The sequence below is a fragment of the Leucoraja erinacea genome, chromosome 4 (assembly GCF_028641065.1).
Source record: "Leucoraja erinacea ecotype New England chromosome 4, Leri_hhj_1, whole genome shotgun sequence".
In the NCBI taxonomy this organism is placed as follows: Eukaryota; Metazoa; Chordata; class Chondrichthyes; order Rajiformes; family Rajidae; genus Leucoraja; species Leucoraja erinaceus.
The window spans coordinates 106,980,753-107,003,928 of NC_073380.1; the positions used below are offsets into that span (position 1 = coordinate 106,980,753).

Here is a 23,176-nt window from a genome sequence, read left to right on the forward strand (position 1 = left end):
GGAACTTCGGACATGATTTTACAATTTCTATTCAATTCAATTCAATTCAACTTTAATGTCATCGCACAAATACAAGTATCAGTACAACGAAATGCAGTTTTGCGTCAGACCGTAGTAGTTGTACATAAAGAGAAAAGACAAGAAAAAAATAGAAAGAGAGAAGATACTGAATAATCAGGAAATACAGAATGATTAAACAAAGGGGGACGGAGGGACCAGAGAGTCTATCGTCGGGACTCCGAGTTCAGCAGTGTGATTGTGTTGTTATAGAAGCTTTTCCTCATCCTGCTGGTACGTGACCTGAGGCTCCTGTATCGCCTCCCTGATGGGAGGAGGGCAAACAGTCCATGGTTGGGGTGTGAGGGGTCTTTGATGATCTTCCCAGCCCGTCTCAGACACCGTTTTCGGTGGAGGGCATCCATGGCAGGGAGCGGGGCACCGATGATGTGCTGCGCGGTTTTCACCACCCGTTGTAGTGCTTTCCTGTCCGCAGCAGTGCAGCTGCTGTACCATACCGTGAAGCAGGTGGTCAGGATACTCTCTATGGTACAGCGGTAAAAGTTGGTCAGGATCTGGGGGGACAGGTGGGCTTTCTTGAGCCTCCTAAGGAAGTAAAGGCGCTGCTGTGCCTTTTTGATCAGCTTGGAGGTGTTGAGGGACCAGGACAAGTCCTCCGAGATATGCACTCCGAGGAATTTCTACCCCAGCATCTAGGAAGAAGGGAGATACTAGAGAACCTCAGAGATGCCATAATCATGGCCATCTTTTATGTGGCAGAATAGCGTCTCACTCCATTGATCTACTCCACAGGATGAATAGGGAAATGTTCAAGAACTATTGTCTTCATTCCAGCCTCCATCATCAAGTAGCGGAGAACAGAGGCCACATTCCAAACCAACTCTTATCTGCCTGCACATAATTCGTATCTCTCCAAGCATATCCCCATGCCTATCAAAAGTCTCTTAAATGCCACTATCATATCTGCCTCAGATATCCACCACCCCTGGCAGCATGTCCCAGGCACTCACTACCCTCTGTGCAAAAAAAACTTGCTCCATATATCTCCTTTAAACTTTGCCTTCCACCTTAAAGCTATGCCAAAATAATATATGCAAAATATTTGATTTTTCAATCCTGGGAGAAAGATTTTGACTGTCTACCCTATCTATGCCTCTCATAATTGTATATACTTCAATCAGATCTCCCCGCAACTTCCACCATTGCAGAGAAAACAATCCAAGTTTGTCCAACCTCTCCCTGTAGTTGATACTCCCTGATCCAGGCATCATTCTGGTCATTTAGCTGCTCTTATGACATGATTGACCAAAAAAAAAGAGCATTTAAATCAACTTGCGAGTGGGTTTTTCTCGAACGCGATCGATTGGAACGTTGCATTTGCGGTGAATTTGAAACCCATGTCGGCAGGAAAAACACTGACGGTTCATATGGGGCCCAAATCACATTTTCGCATCGTAAAATTTGATTAAAGCCATCCCAAGAAACAATATTATATGTAAAATAAACGACTTACATTTTGTTTTGTCCTGTTCATGTGATCCGTCACGTTGTAGGCGTTGAGGGCATTGGAAATCGCTTTTTAGTTTAATGTAATTGTTAAATTGTCTCGCGATTATATTTTTTAAAAATCGGGAACGGAAGTAGGATCGATTTTTCTTCAGCAGCTGGCAGCCCGAGGAAGTCCGCCTCCGATAAGCAGTAGAAAACGGCATTTTAATCCCGCCCACCCCCCTCAAAGGCGCCAAAGGTAAGTTTTGCACATCGCTACAATTTGTGTGTGACTTCAATCTGGCAATGAAAGTGTCCAAGGACAAACAGATTGATATGGGAGAGGGAGTTAAAATAATAAACAACCAAGAGCTTAAACAGGCCTTGTTCCATCTGGACAAACAAGGATAACGTTGGCCTGGTGCTCACCTTTCCCACCACCAGCCTCCGCTTCCAACACATCATTCTCCAACATTTCCGCCACCTTCAACGTGATCCACCACCAGTTACATCTTCCTACGCCCACTCATTTCCACTTCTGATAGGGACCCACTTCTGCAAATCCTTGGTTCACTCAACCCTAGGCACCTTGCCTTGTGCCACGCAATGATCATCTTGTGATGGTCCCTGGATATTAGGGCACTCCTTGGCTCGTCCCCCTCGGCACTTGAGTGACAGGGACGAGGGACTGCCCACAGGCTTCCAGTTACTGCTCAGGGGTTTTCTGGGAGTTTGTTTTTCCCTTCGTTGGAACTCGTTGTGAGTGGATGCTCACAACCATCATTAAAGAACCTTTGAACCTGCCTGGCATCTAAACCTTTTTCTGACCGCGTCCAAGTCACTACATTGGTGACCCCGACGTGTCGTGATGGACCAGAGCAATGTACAACCCGGTCCCGCGGACCTCCACGCTGTCGCGCTGTAGCTCCCGACATTGTGGACCAAAGAGCCTGATATCTGGTTCCAGCAGCAGAAGCACAGTTCGCTCTGCGGGGTGTGACGGTGGATGAAACCAAATACTATTATGTTGGCATTGCCCTTGACCAGGTGACTGTGAGGCGAGTAAAACTTTATCTCTGTGCCCCCCCGGCAGGTAACAAATATGCGGGCCTCATGCCCCTACTAATCAGGAGGTTTGGCCTTAGCGAGTCCAACCGGGCAACTTGGATTCTGCGCATGGCCGGCCTCGGTGACGGCCGGCCATCGGCTCTCCTGGAGGACATGCTTGCCCTTATGGCTGACCACGAGCCCTGTTTTTTGTTTATGCACGCCTACCTTCAGCAGTTCCCGCCCGACATCCGCCTGCAGCTCGCCGAGTGATCCCTTCACAGACACGTGGCGTCGGCAAGCGCAGAGCAGGTCAGGGCCTCTATCAACCGCATCATGACCGCTTCTGGACGATCTCCGCAGCGAAATCCGGGCGCCATAGAGCACAGCGGCGCAAGCATGTCATTCCAGCACGACCCGCCGGCACTTCCCTCCAACGCCAGCAGAGGTCGCTGGTGGTCGGCCCAGCCAGGGCCACCTCCTATACCTTCAGACGCCAGCAGAGGGGGCTGGTGCTATTATCACCGCCGCTGGGGAGCTGCAGCCAGGCATTCGCGGGAAACGCAGGGGCCATCTGTCAGTGATTCGTTCGGCTGCCGGTTGGCCATATTTATCGCGTGTTGGCCTGGGATCGCCACACTGGGGGTCAGTTCCTCATGGACACCAGGGCGGATGTGAATGTGCTGCTTCCGTCCATCGCTGACATCCATGCGGGCAAACGCGGCCCCTCCACACGGCGGTGAACGGGAGCCCCATTCGTAACTATGGGGTCAGCACCATCTCCCTCGACTTCGGCAATAGCTGCTTTACATCTCCCAGCCACTGCTGGGCGCCAACTTCCTTCGAGCGTATTCACTCCTTGTGGATGTCAAGCGTAGCACCTGGCGTCTGACCGTTATCTGACCGCGTCCAGGCCACTACAATCTCCAATAAGAAATAATCCATCCATCTACTTCGAGATTCATTCACATTAACATTGCCAATTTCCCCATAACGAAAAAGCTTTTAGTTATTATCGGTTCGAAATTATATTGGACCAGACACAAATACGATGATAAGGTCATCCCGAAAGCTGTGCATCCTGCAGCAAGTGACTCATCTCCTGACAACACATTTGCACTATCTTCAAAGGCAAAAAATAAGGAATGATTTGTGGGGAAGACGATGGAATACTCTCCATTTGTCTGCATGATTGCACCTGCAGCAACACTCTAGATGCTCAACACTATTCAGGACAAAGCAGCCCACTTGATCCAACCCCTTAAACTTTCATTCCCTCCAGCATCATTGCACCATAGCTGTGGTGTGCACAATCTACATCATCCACTGCAGTTATCCGTCTAAGGCTATTCCAACAATACGGCCCGATCAATAATATTACAACCAAGGAGGACAAGCGCAGCAAATGCACGAACGCACCACTTTGGTCCCTTCTCCCAAACACATTCCTACAGCCTTGCTGGTTAGAATCCTGAATCTTTCTACCCTCTTTCTACAAAGAGGTTCTTCTGCAGTTGTATAGGGCTCTGGTGAGACCACATCTGGAGTATTGTGTACAGTTTTGGTCTCCTAATTTGAGGAAGGACATCCTTGTGATTGAAGCAGTGCAGCGTAGGTTCACGAGATTGATCCCTGGGATGGCGGGACTGTCATATGAGGAAAGATTGAAAAGACTAGGCCTGTATCCACTGGAGTTTAGAAGGATGAGGGGGTATCTTATAGAAACATAAAATTATAAACGGAATGGACAAGCTAGATGCAGGAAAAATGTTCCCAATGTTGGGCAAGTCCAGTACCAGGGGCCACAGTCTTAGAATAAAGGGGAGGCCATTTAAGACTGAGGTGAGTAAAAACGTTTTTCACCCAGAGAGTTGTGAATTTATGGAATTCCCTGCCACAGAGGGCAGTGGAGGCCAAGTCACTGGATGGATTTAAGAGAGAGTTAGATAGAGCTCTAGGGTCTAGTGGAGTCAAGGGATATGGGGAGAAGGCAGGCACGGGTTATTGATTCGTCCCGCCCCCATTGCCTGCTGACCCACGTCTCTCTCGTCCAATCGCCACCCCTTGATTAGCAGTCCCACCCCCACTGTGTCGTGGAAAGCAGAGATTTAAAATCCGGATTACAAAACTTGGGGGGGATGTCCCCCACCTCTCAAAATAGAGGGGGGACATGTCCCCCTGCCACCACCTCACCCCCCCCCCCCCCCCCCCCCATCCCCCCGTGTTTTCCACTCCTGCCAGCAACACTGTAGGTGTATATTTTCACTTAAAGAACTATTGGGATTCAAGAAGTTGACTCATTGCTAGTTTTTCAAAAAGCAACGAAGAAATGCAATGTGCTGACCTTGTCATCAACATCCGATAAACAAATGAAAGAACATCTAATTTCAAGACTGTTATTACCTTCTTGTCAACAACTAAAGGCAGTGACAGCTGCTGTCATTGAATGCAGATTTGAATTTTGTTGCTCTGCGTCAGTTCGCCTTTGAACACAGTAGATAGTGCTGCTGCACAGATTAGCTAAATCTACATTTTTGACATTGTTTCATCTTTTTCAAAACAAAATTAGAAGTTTGTGTAATTTTCTTGCTGATGTAATTATGTAATGTGAAACTGCTTTGGAAGTCGCATGAATCGATGAGGCATCTGGTTCATTGCTCCTTCCACATTTCCCATGGGATTAAACAGCCACATCATTTCTCTGAGATGCTGCAGAGTGCACAAGGCAAATCCACAAAATGTCATTTTACAAAGGATCCACAAAATGTCAATTTACTGCATCAACATCAAAAGAGGATAGTTATTCTTTGTACATATTTTAGAGGGACACGGGTCATTTTCCAGTCTGTTGAAGGAAGAGGGTGGAAACTGCAGCAAAGATCTCAAATAACCTTTGTCTCCTATTGTACTTTATCTGTCTGAATCTCCAAACTAGAAAAGTAGAAACAGAAATAATGCACTTTGGCGAGACAAGCAGGCTGAGTAAAATAAATCTTTGATGACAAACAAAAGAAGTATACTAAAACTGCGTGTTGGGCCAGCCAAATATATTAAAGTTTCTGTCACACAGGTGGAGCTCGATCAACTGAGGAAACAAAAGCCCGCGAAAACACACCCGCAATCACGTGATGGCGCCAGCCAATAGCGAGGGTTCACACTGCCTCAAGCCACCACTAGGTGCCGCTACGGGACCCCCCACCCCCCCAGAACCGGAGGTAAGGAAACGAGCGGGATGCAGAATGAAGCAACGGGACTGAGTGGAAACGTGGAGCACAGCAGGCGGTACAGGCGGCACTGGCGGAACAGAGCCAGCGATCGTTAAAGACGCAGGGGAAACAGGCACAACAGGTGCAACTGGGATGATCAGCAGACGACCTCTACGCCGGGGTTTGGCCACCACCACCGGGCTATCGATATGCACATGGGCAGGTTTGAGGTGAGCAACCAAAATTATCTCCTCCCGACCCCCGACATCCAAAGGAAAAGTTGCGACGCCGTGGTGCAACACCTGGACAGGACCTTTATATGCCCCTTGCAGCAGCGGAGTCCGGTGCAAATCACTGCGGAGAAACACATATGAACAGTTCTTAATCTTCGGCAGCACATATACCGGAGCCGTCCCATGCCGAGAGGTTGGGATACGAGCCAGGCGGTACACTTTCTCCCGAGGGTTCGTCAACACAGACGGACTGGGCTCCTGCTGCTCGAAGCAAATCCCCGGGTACCCACAGCGGGGAGCTGTACACGAGTTCAGCGGAAAACGTATCCAAATCCGCCTTCAGGGCCGTGCGGATACCCAGCAACGCCCAAGGCAACTGGTCGACCCAGTCCGGGTCCGTGAGCCGCGCCTTTAGCGCCAACGTCAAACGCTGATGGAAGCGCTCCACCAACCAACCCGTTGGCATGAGGGTTATGGGCGGCGGTGTGATGTAGCTGCGCCCCATACAGCTGCGTCAAAGCCAACCACAAAGCTAAAGAAACTGAGCCCCCTGGTCAGTGGAGATGCCCGCAGACACGCCAAAATGAGCAATCCATTGGGCCACAAGAGCGTGGAGGTGTTGCCGAATGCAATTGCTTCAGGCCATCTCGTGAAGCGATCCACGACAATCAGCAGGTGGGTGGCAACACGAGACGGCGGCAGTGGGCCCACTAAATCGATGTGAACGTGTTGGAAACGCAACCTGCTTATGGAGGCCCAGCCAGACAAACCTGTCTGCCTCCAACGCAGAAGTTGCCTGGATGGAAGGATGGGCCAGACCATGGATAGCGTCGTAAACACGCCGCTGCCAACCCACGGGGACATTAGGGCGTGGTCTCCCGGTAGACACGTCGTAGAGGACCGACACACCTGCCCGGCCGAACGGGACATCAACCAACATCAACCCTGAGGCAGCCATTCGCCAACCTTGCGTTGCGTGGCGGCCAGCCCCGAATATTCCACGCCGGGGTCCACAGACATCACAGCCAGGACCGCAGGGCTAGACAAAGCGTCCGTGACCAGGTTCAGCTTGCCTGCCACGTGCTGAACGCCGGTGGTGAGCTCCGACATGAACGCCAGGTGCCGTTGTTGCCGAGCTGACCAGGGGTCGGGCACCTTGGTAAAGGCGAACATCAGGGGCTTGTGGTCAGTGAAGGGCCTGCCCTCGAGGGAATAACGGAAATGGCGGACAGCCACACGAAGGGCCAGGAGCTCCCGGTCGAAAGCGCTGTAGCTTCGCTCTAGGGGTCGCAGGAGATGGCTGAAGAATGCAAGCGGCTGGCAGCGGCCGGTGATGAACTGTTCCAGGACCCCTCCGACAGCCGTATCTGTGGCATCCATGGTGAGGGCGGTCGGGTCAGCAGCCGTGGGTGCACCAGCATGGTGGCCTTGGCCAACGCCCCTTTCGCACCGTCGACAGCAGCCGTGGCCTCATCATCGCACACGATGTCCCGCGGCTTACCGGCTAGGCACTGAAACAAAGGCCGCATGATCCGGGCCGCGCCTGACCATCCCGACAAACTGCTGCAGCCTCTTGATGGTGAGTGGCCGAGGGAACTGTCGAATGGCCTCCACCTTAGCGGGCAGCCGGGCCGCGCCCTGCGAGGTGACGTGGTGCCCCACGAAGGAAATCGAGCGAAGGCCAAACTGACGCTTGGCGGGGTTGATGACCAGCCTGTGATCCTGAAGCCGCTGGAACAACAACCGTAGGTGCGCGCAGCGTTCCTGGTGGGAGCGGCTGGTGACCAGAATATCGTTTATATGAAAACGAAATCCAACCCTCGGCCCACCACATCCATTAGCCGCTGGAAAGCCCGCATGGCGTTCTTTGAACCTAACGACATTCGCAGCCATTCAAAAAGGCTGAATGGGGTGATGATAGCGGTCTTGCGCACATCATCGGGGTGTACGGGAATCTGGTGGTAGCCGCGCACCAGGTCCACAATGGGAAAGAAGGTAGCACCATCCAGGTGGGCCGTAAAGTCCTGAATATGCGAGACCGGGTAGCGGTCCGCGGTCGTGACAGAGTTCAGGCGTCGATAATCCCAACACGGTCTCCACCCCCCCAGATAATTTGGGGGCCATGTGCAACGGGGATGCCCACGGGCTGTCAGAGCGCAGCACAATCCCCATGTCGTCCATTTGGCGGACCTCCTCCTTCGTGATGGGCAGCTTGTCAGGCGGGAGCCTGCACGCCTTTGTATGCAGTGGAGAACCGACGGTATGGATGTGATATACCACCCCATGCTTAAGAGCAGCTGCGCAAAAACTGGGGGCTCACAAGCTCGTCGAATAGGGAAGTATCCGGCCCGTCCCCATCAGCCACCCATCCCAGCTGCGAATGGACCTACTGTTGACAGTGGTCAGGATGGGGCCATGATTACGGCCACGGGTATCGCGTCCAGTCAGAGGGAGGATGCTCAGCACGGCCCCGGAATCAACGAGGAATTGAAGCCCGGAACAGTGATCCCGGACATAGAGGCGATGGTTCTGGCCTCTACTGGCGATCGGCCGAGGCATTTCCCGCAAGCGAGCAGGGGGCGCGGCATCGATGAGCCTCTACACCCCAACATTGATGGTAGTAGCACCACTGGCGCTTACCACGGTCTCTGGCGGGCGGCAGTCTCCTGACTGAGAGCTCCACCACGTAGAAGTAGCGGGTGGCTTCCGCGACGATATTGCAGAGTTCAAATTGGGCCTCACACTTGAGGCCGCACTGCCCAGAAAATGGGCAGTTTCAGGGCCACCGCATGTTGCTGGGCGGGCTGGGGGTCAAGGTTTGTGGCGGCATTCATTGTCGGGGTCCAAAATCACGATCGGACGGCTTTGGCGAGACGAGCAGGTTGACTATAATAAATCTTTATTTGTAAACGACAAACAAAAGAAGTATACTAAAACCGCTTGCTGGGCCAGCCAAATATATTAAAGCTTATGTTACACAGGTGGAGCTCGATCAACTGAAGAACTAAAAGCCCGCGAAAACACACCCGCGATTAGGTGATGGCGCCAACCAATAGCGAGGGCTCGCATTGCCTCAAACCACCACAGGGTGCCGCTACAGTAGTTCTTATTACTGATGGGTCGTGTCATGAATTGCAGCATTCCAACCTAGTGTGGGGCAATAATTTTCAATTGAAATACATAGAAGTGAAGAATAAAAGTTAGAAGGCCAATTATACATATTATATTAGACTTTGGCATGTCAAACCAGGGATGAACTTACACAGTGAATGGAGTAGCCTTGAAAAATGTTGCAGAACAGAGAGATTTGGGAGTATGGGTGTAGGTAGGTGGAGAAGAGGGTTTTGGCACATTGGTCCTTATCAGTCAGGGAACTGAATATGCAAATTGTGACATTATATTACAATTATCTAAAGTGTTGATGAGGATGCACGGAGTATTGTGTTCAGTTGTGGTCACGACCCGAAACGTCGCCAGGAAGTGAGCGGGCAAGATCATCTCTGACCCCTCTCACCCTGACCACAAACTCTTTCAATCACTTCCCTTTGGAAGGCGACTCCGGACTGTCAAAGCTGCCACAGACAGACATAAAAACAGTTTTTTATCCACGAGTAGTTGCTCTACTCAACAGCCAAAAATCTGTAGCCTCCCTCTGATCTGGTATTTTGTTGGTTCACATGCTGGATCAATGGTGTTTTATCATTAATGTTTTATTATTATTAATGTTTAGTGTTTTCTGAGTCATTCGTAACTGTCACTGTATGTCATGTTGTGACTTGTGGGCGGAGCACCAAGGCAAATTCCTTGTATGTGAATACTTGGCCAATAAACTTACTTACATACTTACTATTCCTTTTTTCCAGAGATGCTATCTGACCCATTGAGTTACTCCAGCTTTTTGTGTCTATCTTGTTACTGGTGTTTGTGTTATAGGGAGAAATTGGACATTGTGGGACCTTTCTCTTTGGGCATAGAAGGCTGAGGGGTGATTGTATTGAGGTGTACAAGATCATGAGAGGCATAGATAAAACGAATGCACACTCAGGGTAGATGATTCTAAAACAAGTGGGCACAGGCTTCAGGTGAGTGGAGAGATATTTAAGAAGAACTTGGGGGAAAGAGGACAGTTCATATCTAGACTGTGCTGTTAGAGGAAGTTACAGAAGCTGATACAATTAAGAATTGTAAAAGACATTGTCACAGATGTATGGATAGAGAGAGTTATAGAGCGATATAGGCCAAATACAGGCAAATAGAACTAGCCCAGAACTTGGTCAACGTGAAAAAGATGGAATGTTTCTGTGCAGTATAGCATAGTCACTCTATATTTCAACAAATACATAACAACCTAACAATTCACAGATGGCTATTCTGCAAAACCACCAACATTATATTTCTCCCCTCTAGGTTTAGAAGGTCCTGAATTTATTTGCATCTTCAAGGTTTCAAGGTAAGTTTATTGTCACATGTACCAATTAAGGTACAGTGAAATTTGAGTTACCATAGAGCCATACTAAGTGAAAAGCAACAAGACACACAGCCATATAACCATATAACCATATAACAATTACAGCACGGAAACAGGCCATCTCGGCCCTACAAGTCCGTGCCGAACAACTTTTTTTCCCCTTAGTCCCACCTGCCTGCACTCATACCATAACCCTCCATTCCCTTCTCATCCATATGCCTATCCAATTTATTTTTAAATTATACCAATGAACCTGCCTCCACCACTTCCACTGGAAGCTCATTCCACACCGCTACCACTCTCTGAGTAAAGAAGTTCCCCCTCATATTACCCCTAAACTTCTGTCCCTTAATTCTGAAGTCATGTCCTCTTGTTTGAATCTTCCCTATTCTCAAAGGGAAAAGCTTGTCCACATCAACTCTGTCTATCCCTCTCATCATTTTAAAGACCTCTATCAAGTCCCCCCTTAACCTTCTGCGCTCCAGAGAATAAAGACCTAACTTATTCAACCTATCTCTGTAACATGACAACCATGTAAAAGTTAACATAAACATCCACCACAGTGGATTCCACATTCCTCACTGTGATGGAAGGCAATAAAGTCCAATCTTCTTCCTCTTGTTCTCCCACGGTGGGGGCAGTCAAACCATCCGCAGTTGTGGCGTTCAAAGCTCCCGCAGTCAACGATCAAATTCCCCATCGGGGTGATCGAAGCTCCTGTGTCGGGGTGGTTGAAACTCTCTCCGCGGCATGGAGCTCCCGAGTCGGCCTCTTCTTACCAGAGGCCGCGTGCTTCACGATGTTAAAGTCCACAGGCCCCACGGTTGGAGCTTCAATCCCCGGCAAAGGGATCGCAAGCTCCGCCATGTAAAAGCCCCGCAGACTCTTGCGGGTGGGAGAGCACGTCGGTCTCCAGGCAAAGCCGCGCCTCTCCATGACGTTAGGCCGCAGTGGGGACGGAGATAATATATACAAAAAAAAATCGCAGCTCTGTTGAGGTAAGAGATTTTATCACAAGATAAGGGGAAAATATTCAGTTAATGCCAGGGCTCTCAACAGCTATTGATGTGCAGATTTATCTTGTAGTTTAATTCCATAGTTCCCTACAATGTAAGAGTTAAACAGATTGTATCTGTTAAAATTGTGTTGTCACCTAAATTAGCAGCGTCCAATGTCCAGCTTTGCTTAGGAAAACAAGGCATATCTTGGAAGTATAGTCTCGGAAGAATGCTTAGGTTAATTTAGAAGAACCAGTAAATCACGAGGGCACCTGCAAGGTCACTAAAATAAACTTTTTTCTCCCCAGAGACATCTGAGATTAGCTCAGAATCTGATATGACAAATAATTCAAGATTTTGGCACTAAGGATAGCTAGTCTTAAAACATAGTCACCTGCAGTTCTTAGATCAAAGTAGCAACGCTGCCTTGGTTTATTGGTTATGAAAGAGAAAGAAAGATATTTGATAGAAGTTTATAAAATGATGACAGGCATATAGACAATCAGAACTCATTACCCCATGATGAAAGCGCATCCAATACTAGCGGGCGCAGCTACAAGGTCAGAGGGAGAAAGCTTCAAGAAGATTTTCAGGGCACATTTTTTACACGCAGCTGCCTGGAACTCGCTGCTGGGTGTGGTGGTGGAAGCAGATACAATGAGTTCAGTTTAGAGATACAGCGTGGAAACAGGCCCTTTGGCCCACCGAGTCCGCACCGACCAACGTCTGGTCTCTGCTGCATTCAGTGCAAAGTTACCAGTAAAAAAGACCATCTTTGGAAGTCACTACATTTGAAACAATCATCACTGAATAAAGAAACCATGGGAAACAGCAGGACAGTCATTGAAGAGCAAATGATAATTACTCAGTAGTTCCAGTGATAGCCGCGTTTCCCTAAAATAGAGCGCTAACGGTCATTGCTGAGCATTCATAATCAGCTTAATCTTATGTAACGGAGAATTTAAACCAATCCACCATCTTCTATAAATCAATGACAGCCCAATGTATTTAAAAGCTGATGAATTATAACTCCTTGCACAATATTGCTTTATAGCAATCTTCCACCTCTTCTAACAGATGTTCTAGCAGTGTCAACCTCGATGTTCATTGTGACATCAAACCAATCTGTTATTATTGGTGTCTAATTATCTAAATGGTTATTATCTAAATGGAGTCAAGTTGGGAAAAGGGGAAGTACAACAGGATCTGGGGGTCCTTGTCCATCAGTCACTGAAAGTAAGCATGCAGGTACAGCAGGCAGTGAAGAAAGCAAATGGAATGTTGGCCTTCATAACAAGAGGAGTTGAGTATAAGAGCAAAGAGGTGCTCCTGCAGTTGTACAGGGCCCTAGTGAGACCACACCTAGAGTATTGTGTGCAGTTTTGGTCTCCAAACTTGAGGAAGGACATTCTTGTTATTGAGGGAGTGCAGCGTAGGTTAATTCCCGGGATGGCGGGACTGCCATGTGTTGATAGATTGGGGCGGCAGGGCTTGTATACTCTGGAATTTGGAAGGATGGGAGGGGATCTTATTGAAACATATAAGATTATTAAGGGTTTGGACACGCTAGAGGCAGGAAACATGTTCCCGATGTTTGGGGGAGTCCAGAACCAAGAGCCACAGTTTAAGAATAAGTGGTAAGTCATTTAGAACGGAGACGAGGAAAAACTTTGTCACACGGAGAGTTGTGAGTCTGTGGAATTCAGAGAATGGTGGAGGCTGGTTCTCTGGATACTTTCAGGAGAGAGTTCGATAGAGCTCTTAGGGAGAGTGGAGTTAAGGGATATGGGGAGAAGGCAGGAACGGGGTACTGATTGTGAATGATCAGCCATGATCAAATTGAATGGCGGTGCTGGCTCCTGCACCTATTGTCTATTGTTATATTTACAAAGCATCAATAATACACATATCTCCTTATTCAACAATATACTCATGAAGTGCTTGAGGCTCTTACACAGCACCCAGCCCCTACAGTCCAGCCGTGGCAGGATCTAGACAATCATTCTTCCCTACAAAGCCTTTGCAATGGCTGCACTGAGTTTGCAACACAGTTTGGCACAGCTGTAGAGTTGCTGCCCTACAGCGCCAAACACCCGGGGTTGATGCTGATTACAGGTGCTCTCTGTATGGAGTTTATATATTCTCCCTGTGACCACGTGGGTTTTCTCTGGGTGCTCTGGTTTCCTCCCACACTCCAGGGACGTACAGGGTTGACGGTTAATTGGCTTTGGTAAAATTGTAATTAGTCCCTTTTGTGTGGGATCGTGCTAGTGACCCGGTGGGCCGAATTGCTAGTTTCTATGCTGTATCTCCAAAGTCTAAAGCTAGGTGAAGTCCAGTCAAAATTGCACAAGTTGATACTATCAAATGGTGGTGCTATGAGCCCACCACTGATTTTATTAAAGGTGACCACCCTTTCTAGAATAGATTCCAGACAGCTGGATTGAGTCCAGTATCCATTGGATAAAGAATCAACAAGACAAAGGAGCTGTTTATCAAATTCAGGAAGCATAGTGGAGTACATGCCCCAAACATTAACAATGGTGCCTTAGTGGAAATGGTTGAAAACTTCAACTTCCTTGGCATAATTATTAACTGTGGACCAAGCATGTTGAATTGGCAGCTGAGAAGGCTATCAATGCCTTTACTTCCTCAGGAGACTAAGGAAATTTGGCATGTCTCCAATTACTCTTACAAACTTCGACAGATGCATCATAGAAGCATAGCAAGTGTAGGAATGAACTGCAGATGCTGGTTTACACTGAAGATAGACACAAAATGCTGGAGTAACTCAGCAGGACAGGCAGCATCTCTGGAGAGAAGGAATGAGTGATGTTTTGGATCAAGACCTTTCTTCATTGTCTACTTTAAGGTCATAAGGAATAGGAGTAGAATTAGGTCATTCGGCCCATCAAGTCAACCACCATTCAATCATGGCTGATCTATCTCTCCCTCCTAACCCCATTCTCCTGCCTTCTGCCCATAACCTGTGGCACCCGTACTAATCAAGATTCTATCCCTGCCTTATAAACATCCACTGACGGCCTCCACAGCCTTTTGTGACAAATAATTCCACAGACTCACCGCCTTCTGACTAAAGAAATGTCTCCTCATCTCCTTCCTAAAAGAACATCCTTTAAGTCTAAGGCTATGACCTCTAGTCCTAGACTCTCCCACTAGTGGAAACATCCACTTCACGTCTACTCTATCACTGTTCTGGATGTTTCAATGAGGTCCCCCCTCATTTTTCTAAACTACTTTGATCTGTTGGTTTCACACCTTGCCCGTACATATCAGCCCAAGATTGCAAGAAATTCCAGAGGGTTATAGATGTAACCCAGTCCATCACACAGACCAGACTCCATCTACACCTCACACTGCCTCAGGATGGCAGCCAATATTATCAAAACCCGTCCCCACCCTGGTCATTTCTTCTTCTCCCTGCTCTCATCAGGCAAAAGGTACAAAAATGAAAACTGTGCACCAACAAACGCGGGAACAGCTTTTTATCCCGTTATCATGCTTCTGACAGGTCCTTACATAAGACAGGGTACTGACTGATTTTCCTCTACCTCATTTTGGACAACGTCTCTGTAACTGTTGTGCGATTATGATGAGAGCTATATTCTGCATTCTGTCTTTCTCTTCGTTTTACCTATTGCACTTGATCTTGGCTTAATTGCATTTATCAATAGTTTTATCTGCTCTGATTGGATAGCAATCAAAACAAAGCTTTTCACTCTAACTCGGATGTTGTGACAATAATCAAGACAAGAGTGTTTTATTGTTATTCTAGACCAAGTGGGACCCGTTGGGTCCCGTCCCTGGTAGTGAGGGGGAGGGGCTTCCTGCGGCATCACACACACTAACCACCCCCACACACACACACTAACCACCCACCCCCCACACACTCAAAAACACTAACCACCCTCTTGATATTATATTAATATTATTAATTTGCTCTTTTTACCCCATCCCGCCCTATCCACTCACGCATAGCCCCCAACTTGCAGGCGAGTCTAGAGAGTGAGAGGGAAGGGAGGGGGGGTTAGTGAGGGAAAGGAGGGGAGGGGAGGGGGGGGGGGAGAGAGCAGGGGGTGAGAGGAGGGTGGAGAGAAGGAGGGGGGAGAGGAGGAGGAGGGGGGAGACTCGAGAACTCGTTCTTCAGAGATTGTGACTTCATCAGTGAAAAAACAGCTCAAAGTTTTTTTCTGATTTTGAACATTTTCATGGAGAAATACCCGACCGTTCTCAACTCCAAGAGACGAAGGAGAGAAGGAGACCAGGGAGAGGAGGAGGAGGGGGGAGATAGACCCAGCATCGGAGATGGACCCGACTCGAGAGCTCGTTTTCACGGTCAGCAGTTGCGCAGCACAGGAAACACAACGTGGTGAAAACCGCGCAGATTTATTGTGATGCGCAGAGGGCCGAAGAATCAAAGACCCCTCACAGAACAGCCATGGACTGGTTGCCCTCCTCCCATCAGGGAAGGCGGACAGGAGCCTCAGGTCACGTAATCAGCGAAAATAACAGAACTCGGAAAGTTTCATTAATCCCTCCAGACAGAATTTTGAATTACATTTTCATTAATTTCTTTATGTAAAACTCGAGAAAAACTGCAGCATGAATTTGGATCAGATAAGGAAATAAAGCATGAATTTTTTTGGAGTCCAGGGTAAAAATCTCTACCGGAATATGTAAAGATTTTACCGTTAGTGCGTCAGTTTTATCAATTTTTAGCGAAGATATGATTACACACAAATACGCACACACACACAACTAAAGAAACAAGATCAGAGTTTTATAAGTATGGAGATGTCCCAGACAGGACAATGAAATTCTTACTTGCTGCAGCACAACAGAATATGTGAATATGTAAACATAGTACATAACGGGGGAAAAAAGAAAAACGTTCAATAAATAACAAATATAGTGCAAATAATAAATAATAATATAGTATTTAGCAGTTCCAAACATGTGAGAAATTCCTTAGGGCGGATGACAATAGGTTGGAATTGTCATATTTGGATTGAGGAGTTTACATAATTATTTTATGGAGCTCGAGATGAATTCCCCATGTTACTTTTTTACCAAATTCGCGTTTCGTGGGGGTAACAGTGACGGAGCCCGAGGTAAAACATGATGGGCGTGAATGGGGCTGTGTGTCCGTGTTCTCCCATGTGCACAGACGGTAGGTGTGTAGGTGTATAGGAGCACACAAGCACACACCTGTGGGCTGTGAGTGATCACCCAGCAGAGTGGTCGGGTTGGTTCGGCTGCGGGAGGGGGAGTGGTTGTGATTCCTTTCCCTGTCCCGCTCCTGCTCCTGCTCGCAGCAACAACCCGCCAGACGCTGGAAGCAACAAGTCGTCGGGGGCGGGGGGGCAAATCTGCCTTTGATCGCTGTGGGATCACAACACCCCCAGGGGCAGGCCGGCCCGGAGCCGCGGCGCTTCCTGGTGGGGCAATCCGTCTGATGGGATACAAGGTGAGTGAGTGCTTTGTGAATCCACGAATGCCCAGCGCTGCCTGTCTGCCTGCCTGCCTGCCTCTGGGCGCAGTGGGGCCCGCAGTGGTTGGAGCGCAGGGGAAGCGCAGGCTGTAGTGCCGGTAAAACAGTGTGCAAAGAGCGGCTGCTGCTGCTGCTGCTCCCGGGGGTTGCAGCCAACAATACCTCGCTGTCTGCGAGGGAGGGAGTGTGGGCTGCCTGCCTGCCTGCCTGCCTGAAGGAGGGGGGAGATCGCACTACTGCAGCAAGCAACACGTTTCTTTCAGTGACTCTGTGGCGGGGAGAGAGAGTCTTTCTCACGGCCCCCTGTTAACTCTCGAGTGTGGGAAGCAAAGGTCCTATAGATCTTTGGTGGGAAGAGTCCTGGATCTTTGGAAATTCGAGTGTAACGTCGCCCTCATGGGTGGAAATGGAAATACAGGGAGAGTAAGTGGAGCAAGAGTTTGTACTCAACCTGTAGCCTTTGGAATGTCTCAGGAAAACATTGTCGAGCTGTGTTGTGTGGGGAGAGGCTGCAGGTACTTGTTAAGCAATTTTCGACATGAAATAATGCCAACATCAAATTCTTTTAAATCTGAAACGTCATTCTGCATTTAAATATAACTGCTATTTTGGGAATGGGTGTAAAAGTAGTTAGTGAGAAGCTGTCTCGTTGAAGCTTCGTTGACCTCCCACACGTTGCATTTTCAGCCCCCCTGGTAATTTCCTCCCCCTTCCATCTGTCAATTAATTCGAAGCATTTTACGTTTGAGTAAATACATAAAATGCACCAATATTAATATCAATGTTTTATTCTAGCTGTTTTAGTTTGAAGTCCTTGTCTATATGTCCACACGTGCTTGAGATTGCTGGAGTTTTTTTCCCTGATTAAAAACAGTTTCCTGAATGAAGAAGTAATTAATGTAGATAAGCGCAGTTGAAATGTTTGAAGTGTACTAATTTTATGTGTTTTGTTTCCAGGTTTTTTTTTTAAAGGAATATAAACATTAGGAATTCCAGCACTTCAGAAACATCTTGTTAATGCATTCTTTCGGAAGAATAAGGGATGTGGTTCACTATCAAACGTGGATGAAAACCACTACTGTATCTTGCCATTAATTTGGATCAAAGTGCCCTTGAATCTGCAAGCAAAGTTATTTATCGCTGACCCACGATGAAAAAGTTCACAGGTCCTCGTCGGTCTGTTAATCCTGCTGGTGATACATTGGAGCCAGGGTCACAGCCTTTTCACTTGTGAGCCCATAACCATCCACTGGTGTGAAGGTCTCTCCTACAACATGACATTTTTCCCCAACAAATTGGAACACTATGATCAGGCCATTGCATTGGTTGCAATGAAGGTACGTTTTATTTGTGTGATTGCATTTTTAATCAACCATATCTTTAAATAAAATGTTGATAATTAGGAAAAAATGCCTCTGGTTTGGATCTCAATTGTATTCTTAATTGCTGTTCTTAATCAGTTGTTTTAGCCTTTATCTGTAATCCGTGTAGTTAATAGTTTCTACCCTTGACTAGTGCAAATTAAATTGGCAAGGAGGTATTACCTCATCTAATTAACTTTTTGCTTTTCTGGTTAATTTGCCATCCTTATCTACCCTTTAAATTCAATACGTTTTTGTCGATGACATTGATTACAAATTAAGGTGATATTTTGCTGGTGTTGCAAAAGCCTCATAGCTACCGCTGAGTTTCTCCAGCACTTTTGTCTACCTTCGATTTTCCAGCATCTGCAGTTCCTTCTTAAACAGCTACATAAAGAGCCCTTCTTTTGATCAAGCAACTGTGCAGATTAGATTGTTTCAATTTGTGGACCATTCATCGTCTTTTTTTTGTATCATTATAAATTTGTCTCCAGATTATAATGATTGGTAGGGAACCCTTGTGCTGTTGCAGTAATTGAAAGGAAAGATGTTATATGCTTCTACTTGTCATCTTTTCAAGGATTTGAAGGTAATTGCTTAAAATTAATAATTGGATCGGTTGCAGTGTGGAATGGCTATCGTTAGAATCTATACCCGTACATCTACAATATTACTCGGTTAATTTAGATTTAATTGCGATTTGATCAGGACATTTTGCAGGTTAACTCTACTCTAGATTAGATGTGTAGGTTTACCCTCTAATGCTTTGTGCCTGGGACAAAGTGTGACATTGGCAACTCAGTGTCCAGTAACCAGGCAGAAGAGTTTAGTTTGCTATTCGTAATTATAGTTGTAGACTCATGCCACGATCAATCTGTGTTTGCCTCCGAACAATCCAGTCATTTCTATTTAGCAAAATCCAGAAGATTTATTTCCCTAATTTCCTCTGAGATTTGTCTTCATCTGTATCATCACCACTCTCGAAGGCAATATGTTCCAGATCATTGCCACCATCGCATTAACTAAGAACCGTCCTTTCATCTTTTGCCCAGAATCTTAAAAATATTGATCCCTGATCCTCCTAGTATCAACTTCTGGGAACTGCTTTATTTATCTTAGCTAAACCTGGTGTAATTTATGTAACCTGCATCTGTCAAGGACTTTCACATCCTTTCTGAAGTCTGCTGATATGGTTAGGACACAGTACTCTGTCTCTAGACTATCCTGAGGTTTATTAAGGCTTACCAAACTTTCGTTTAGGTATTCCATTTGTGAAACCTAACATCTAATTTGCTTTTCTAACAATGTGTTCCAATCTTCAAAGATCCAGGTAATTAACAGATCAAAGCCAGCAATGATGATCAAGGAGAGGCGGAGCCCACAATGGTCCACTGTTGACTGTGGGGAAAGGTGATAAAGAGTAATAGAAATTCAGCAGGACGACAGTGAAACTAGTACAATGACTATGGTGGGGGAAGGACGTCGAGAGAGGGGATGCAAGGTTACTTGAAGTTAGAGAAATCATACTGCTGAGTTATATGCTGCCCAAGCGAAATATAAGGTTCTGTTCCTCCAGTTTGTGTTTGGCCTCTGACAGTGGAGGAGGCCCAGGACAGAAAGATCAGAATGGGAATAGCAAGTGTTCAGCAACTTGGAGATTGCATTGGCCGAGGTGGACTGAGCAAAGGTGTTCAAGAACGTGATCACCCAGTCCACTCTTGGTCTCGCTGATTATATCAGAGTCCAGGAACAGCGGATACAGTAGATGAGGTTGGAGGAGGTGCAAGTGAACCTCTGTCTCACCTGAAAGGACTGTCAGGGTCCCTGGACAGTCGAGGGGGGAGGTAGGGGAAAGTACCTGGGCAGGGGGTGGTTTGGGTGGAAGGGATGACTTAACCGGGAGTTGTGGAAGGAATGGTCTCCACAGAAGGCAGAAAGGGGTGGAGATGGGAAGATGTGACTAGTGATGGGATCCTGTTGAAGGTGGTGAAAATGTCGGAGGATTATGTCCTGTACGTGACGGCTGATGGGATAAAAGGTGAGGATTAGGGGGTCTCTGTACCTGTTGCGACTGGGGGAGCAGAGCTGTGGGGTCACAATCTATTTGGTGGCCGATTGGGAAAGGGGAGATGCAGCGAGACCTGGGTGTCATGGTACACCAGTCATTGAAAGTAGGCATGCAGGTGCAGCAGGCAGTGAAGAAAGCGAATGGTATGTTAGCTTTCATAGCAAAAGGATTTGAGTATAGGAGCAGGGAGGTTCTACTGCAGTTGTACAGGGTCTTGGTGAGACCACTCCTGGAGTATTGCGTACAGTTTTGGTCTCCAAATCTGAGGAAGGACATTATTGCCATAGAGGGAGTACAGAGAAGGTTCACCAGACTGATTCCTGGGATGTCAAGACTGTCTTATGAAGAAAGACTGGATAGACTTGGTTTATACTCTCTAGAATTTAGGAGATTGAGAGGGGATCTTATAGAAACTTACAAAATTCTTAAGGGGTTGGACAGGCTAAATGCAGGAAGATTGTTCCCGATGTTGGGGAAGTCCAGGACAAGGGGTCACAGCTTAAGGATAAGGGGGAAAATCCTTTAAAACCGAGATGAGAAGAACTTTTTTCACACAGAGAGTGGTGAATCTCTGGAACTCTCTGCCACAGAGGGTAGTTGAGGCCAGTTCATTGGCTATATTTAAGGGGGAGTTAGATGTGGCCCTTGTGGCTAAGGGGATCGGGGTATGGAGAGAAGGCAGGTACGGGATACTGAGTTGGATGATCAGCCATGATCATATTGAATGGCGGTGCAGGCTCGAAGGGCCGAATGGCCTACTCCTGCACCTAATTTCTATGTTTCTATGTTACCAAGGAGACGTGTGAGGGCCTCATATATAATGGAAGGGGGGAACCTCCTTTCCATAAAGAATGAGGACATTTTGAATGTCCTGGTATGGAACACCTCATCTTGGGTGTAGATGTGGCATAGACGGAGGAATTGGGAATAGGGAATAGAGTCTTTGCAGGAGGCAGGATGGGAAGAAGTGTAGTCCAGATAGTTGTGGGAGTCGGTGTACTGGCTTATAATATACATCAGTCAATATAAATATATTTGTCTGCCCATACTGACATCTCTGTTGCTGTATGCCGCATCTCCACATCGATATTGACAACATCCATTGCATTTCCTTCAGTTTTCTGTTTAACACAAAGCATAATTTGGTTAGTCAAACATGATGTGACATTTGCAATGCGTGCTGGCTCAATATGTGTTAGTTTTTTTTTCTGTTGTAACTATTTATTTTATAAATCTAGCTTGCCGCTAATACTAATGGAATAAATTTGATCTGTACACGTAAAATATGAGCTGTAAAATATTTTCGTCAAGACGATGTGTGAAAGGAAGGAGGAAGACGTCTTAATTATAGTAACCAATAACACCAAAGAGTTATTTAGGAGGAACTTGTTACACAGTGTGCAGTTACTGTTTGGAGCATGGAGTCATTTTGAGCACTGATACATTTAAGGCAAAATAATTCTTATTTTTTGGGATGTGCATATTGCTGACAAGACTAATACTCAACTTGAAGTTCATATACAGTTACTATCTTAAATTACTAATGATACCACTACAGGTAGAGACATTTCAGATTTTGACTAAAAAATATAGGAATAATGATGCATTTCTCAGTCAGAATGGAGTATAACTAGAAGATAAAGTTATGAAAGCTGTTGTTCCCATGTGTCACTGACTTTTACTGCAAAGAAGACATGAATCTAGGAGATGCTGTTGTTGAAAACATGGTGTGTTATGTAGACACAGTGCCCTCCATAATGTTTGGGACAAAGACCCATCATTTATTTATTTGCCTCTACTCCACAATTTGAGATTTGTAATAGAAAAAAAAATCACATGTGGTGGTCAAAATAAAGGCCATGGTTTCACATGTGTCAGATTTTAACATAGTCTCTCTATTTTAAAATGGGGACACAGCAATTTTTATACATTTTGTTGCATTCACCATGTGCTTGAAATGGACATACAGCAGGGTGTCTTCTCGTGTTTATGTACATATGTCTCTCCCCTTCAGTTTTTCTCTTCAGGGCACGCTCAATAACATGTTTGGGCGCGACACAGCGGCCCCTACATGTCATGTTTTTTTTTTTATTTTTTGTCTAAAATGTAGTGTTGTTTTTTTAGTGTTTTGTATATGCAGGGGAGGGGGAAACTGTTTATCCTTTGCATGCAATGACTGCTTGAAGTCCTGTGATTCGGGATGGACTATCACCAGTTCGCTGGGTGGTCTTCTCTTGTGATGCTCTGCCAGGCCTGTATTGCAGCCATCGCGGGGTTTTAGCTTATGCTTCACCATCGTTTTTGGGGGGAGCTAGTCCCCTTCAGTTTTATCTCTTCAGCATATAAAAAGACATGCTCAATTTTGGTGATTGGGTTCAGATCATCAGATGTCGGGTGATTGACTTTTCCCTGGCCACTCAAGAGCTGCGGGACTACTCACCATGACCATTTTTGCTAACTATTCGACTTGGGGCTTTTCTGTGTCGCGTTGGAGTAGTATCACCCGGCGCGGCTTCATTGGGATTAATGTCTTGCTGTGCCCCGAATAAACATGCCTGGGGGCGGCCGGGAATGAGGGAGAGAAAAGACTTTGCCTTCCAGGGCATTTGTTGTTTGAATTTAATTGTGTGTATGTCAGGATTGTCTTTGTTTGATGTGTCAACATTTCGTTTGACACTGGGGCTCAAATGAATAAATTTGTATTGTATTATATGACTACACAAGAATTTACCATTTTTTAGCAGCAGTTGGATATCAACAAAACTGAATGAGTTTTG

General features: G+C 46.6%; 1 protein-coding gene across 1 annotated transcript in view; it reads left to right on the plus strand.

The window, feature by feature from the left end:
• Positions 1-16,883: 16,883 nt before the first annotated feature.
• LOC129696752 (frizzled-6-like) overlaps positions 16,884-23,176 on the plus strand; it is a 68,692-nt gene continuing 62,399 nt past the window's right edge. Inside the window, exons 1-2 of the mRNA XM_055634896.1 lie at positions 16,884-16,946; positions 17,928-18,307. Of these exons, the coding sequence (XP_055490871.1) occupies positions 18,245-18,307 (63 nt within the window). The 5' untranslated portion in view covers positions 16,884-16,946; positions 17,928-18,244. The remainder of the gene's footprint in view (positions 16,947-17,927; positions 18,308-23,176) is intronic.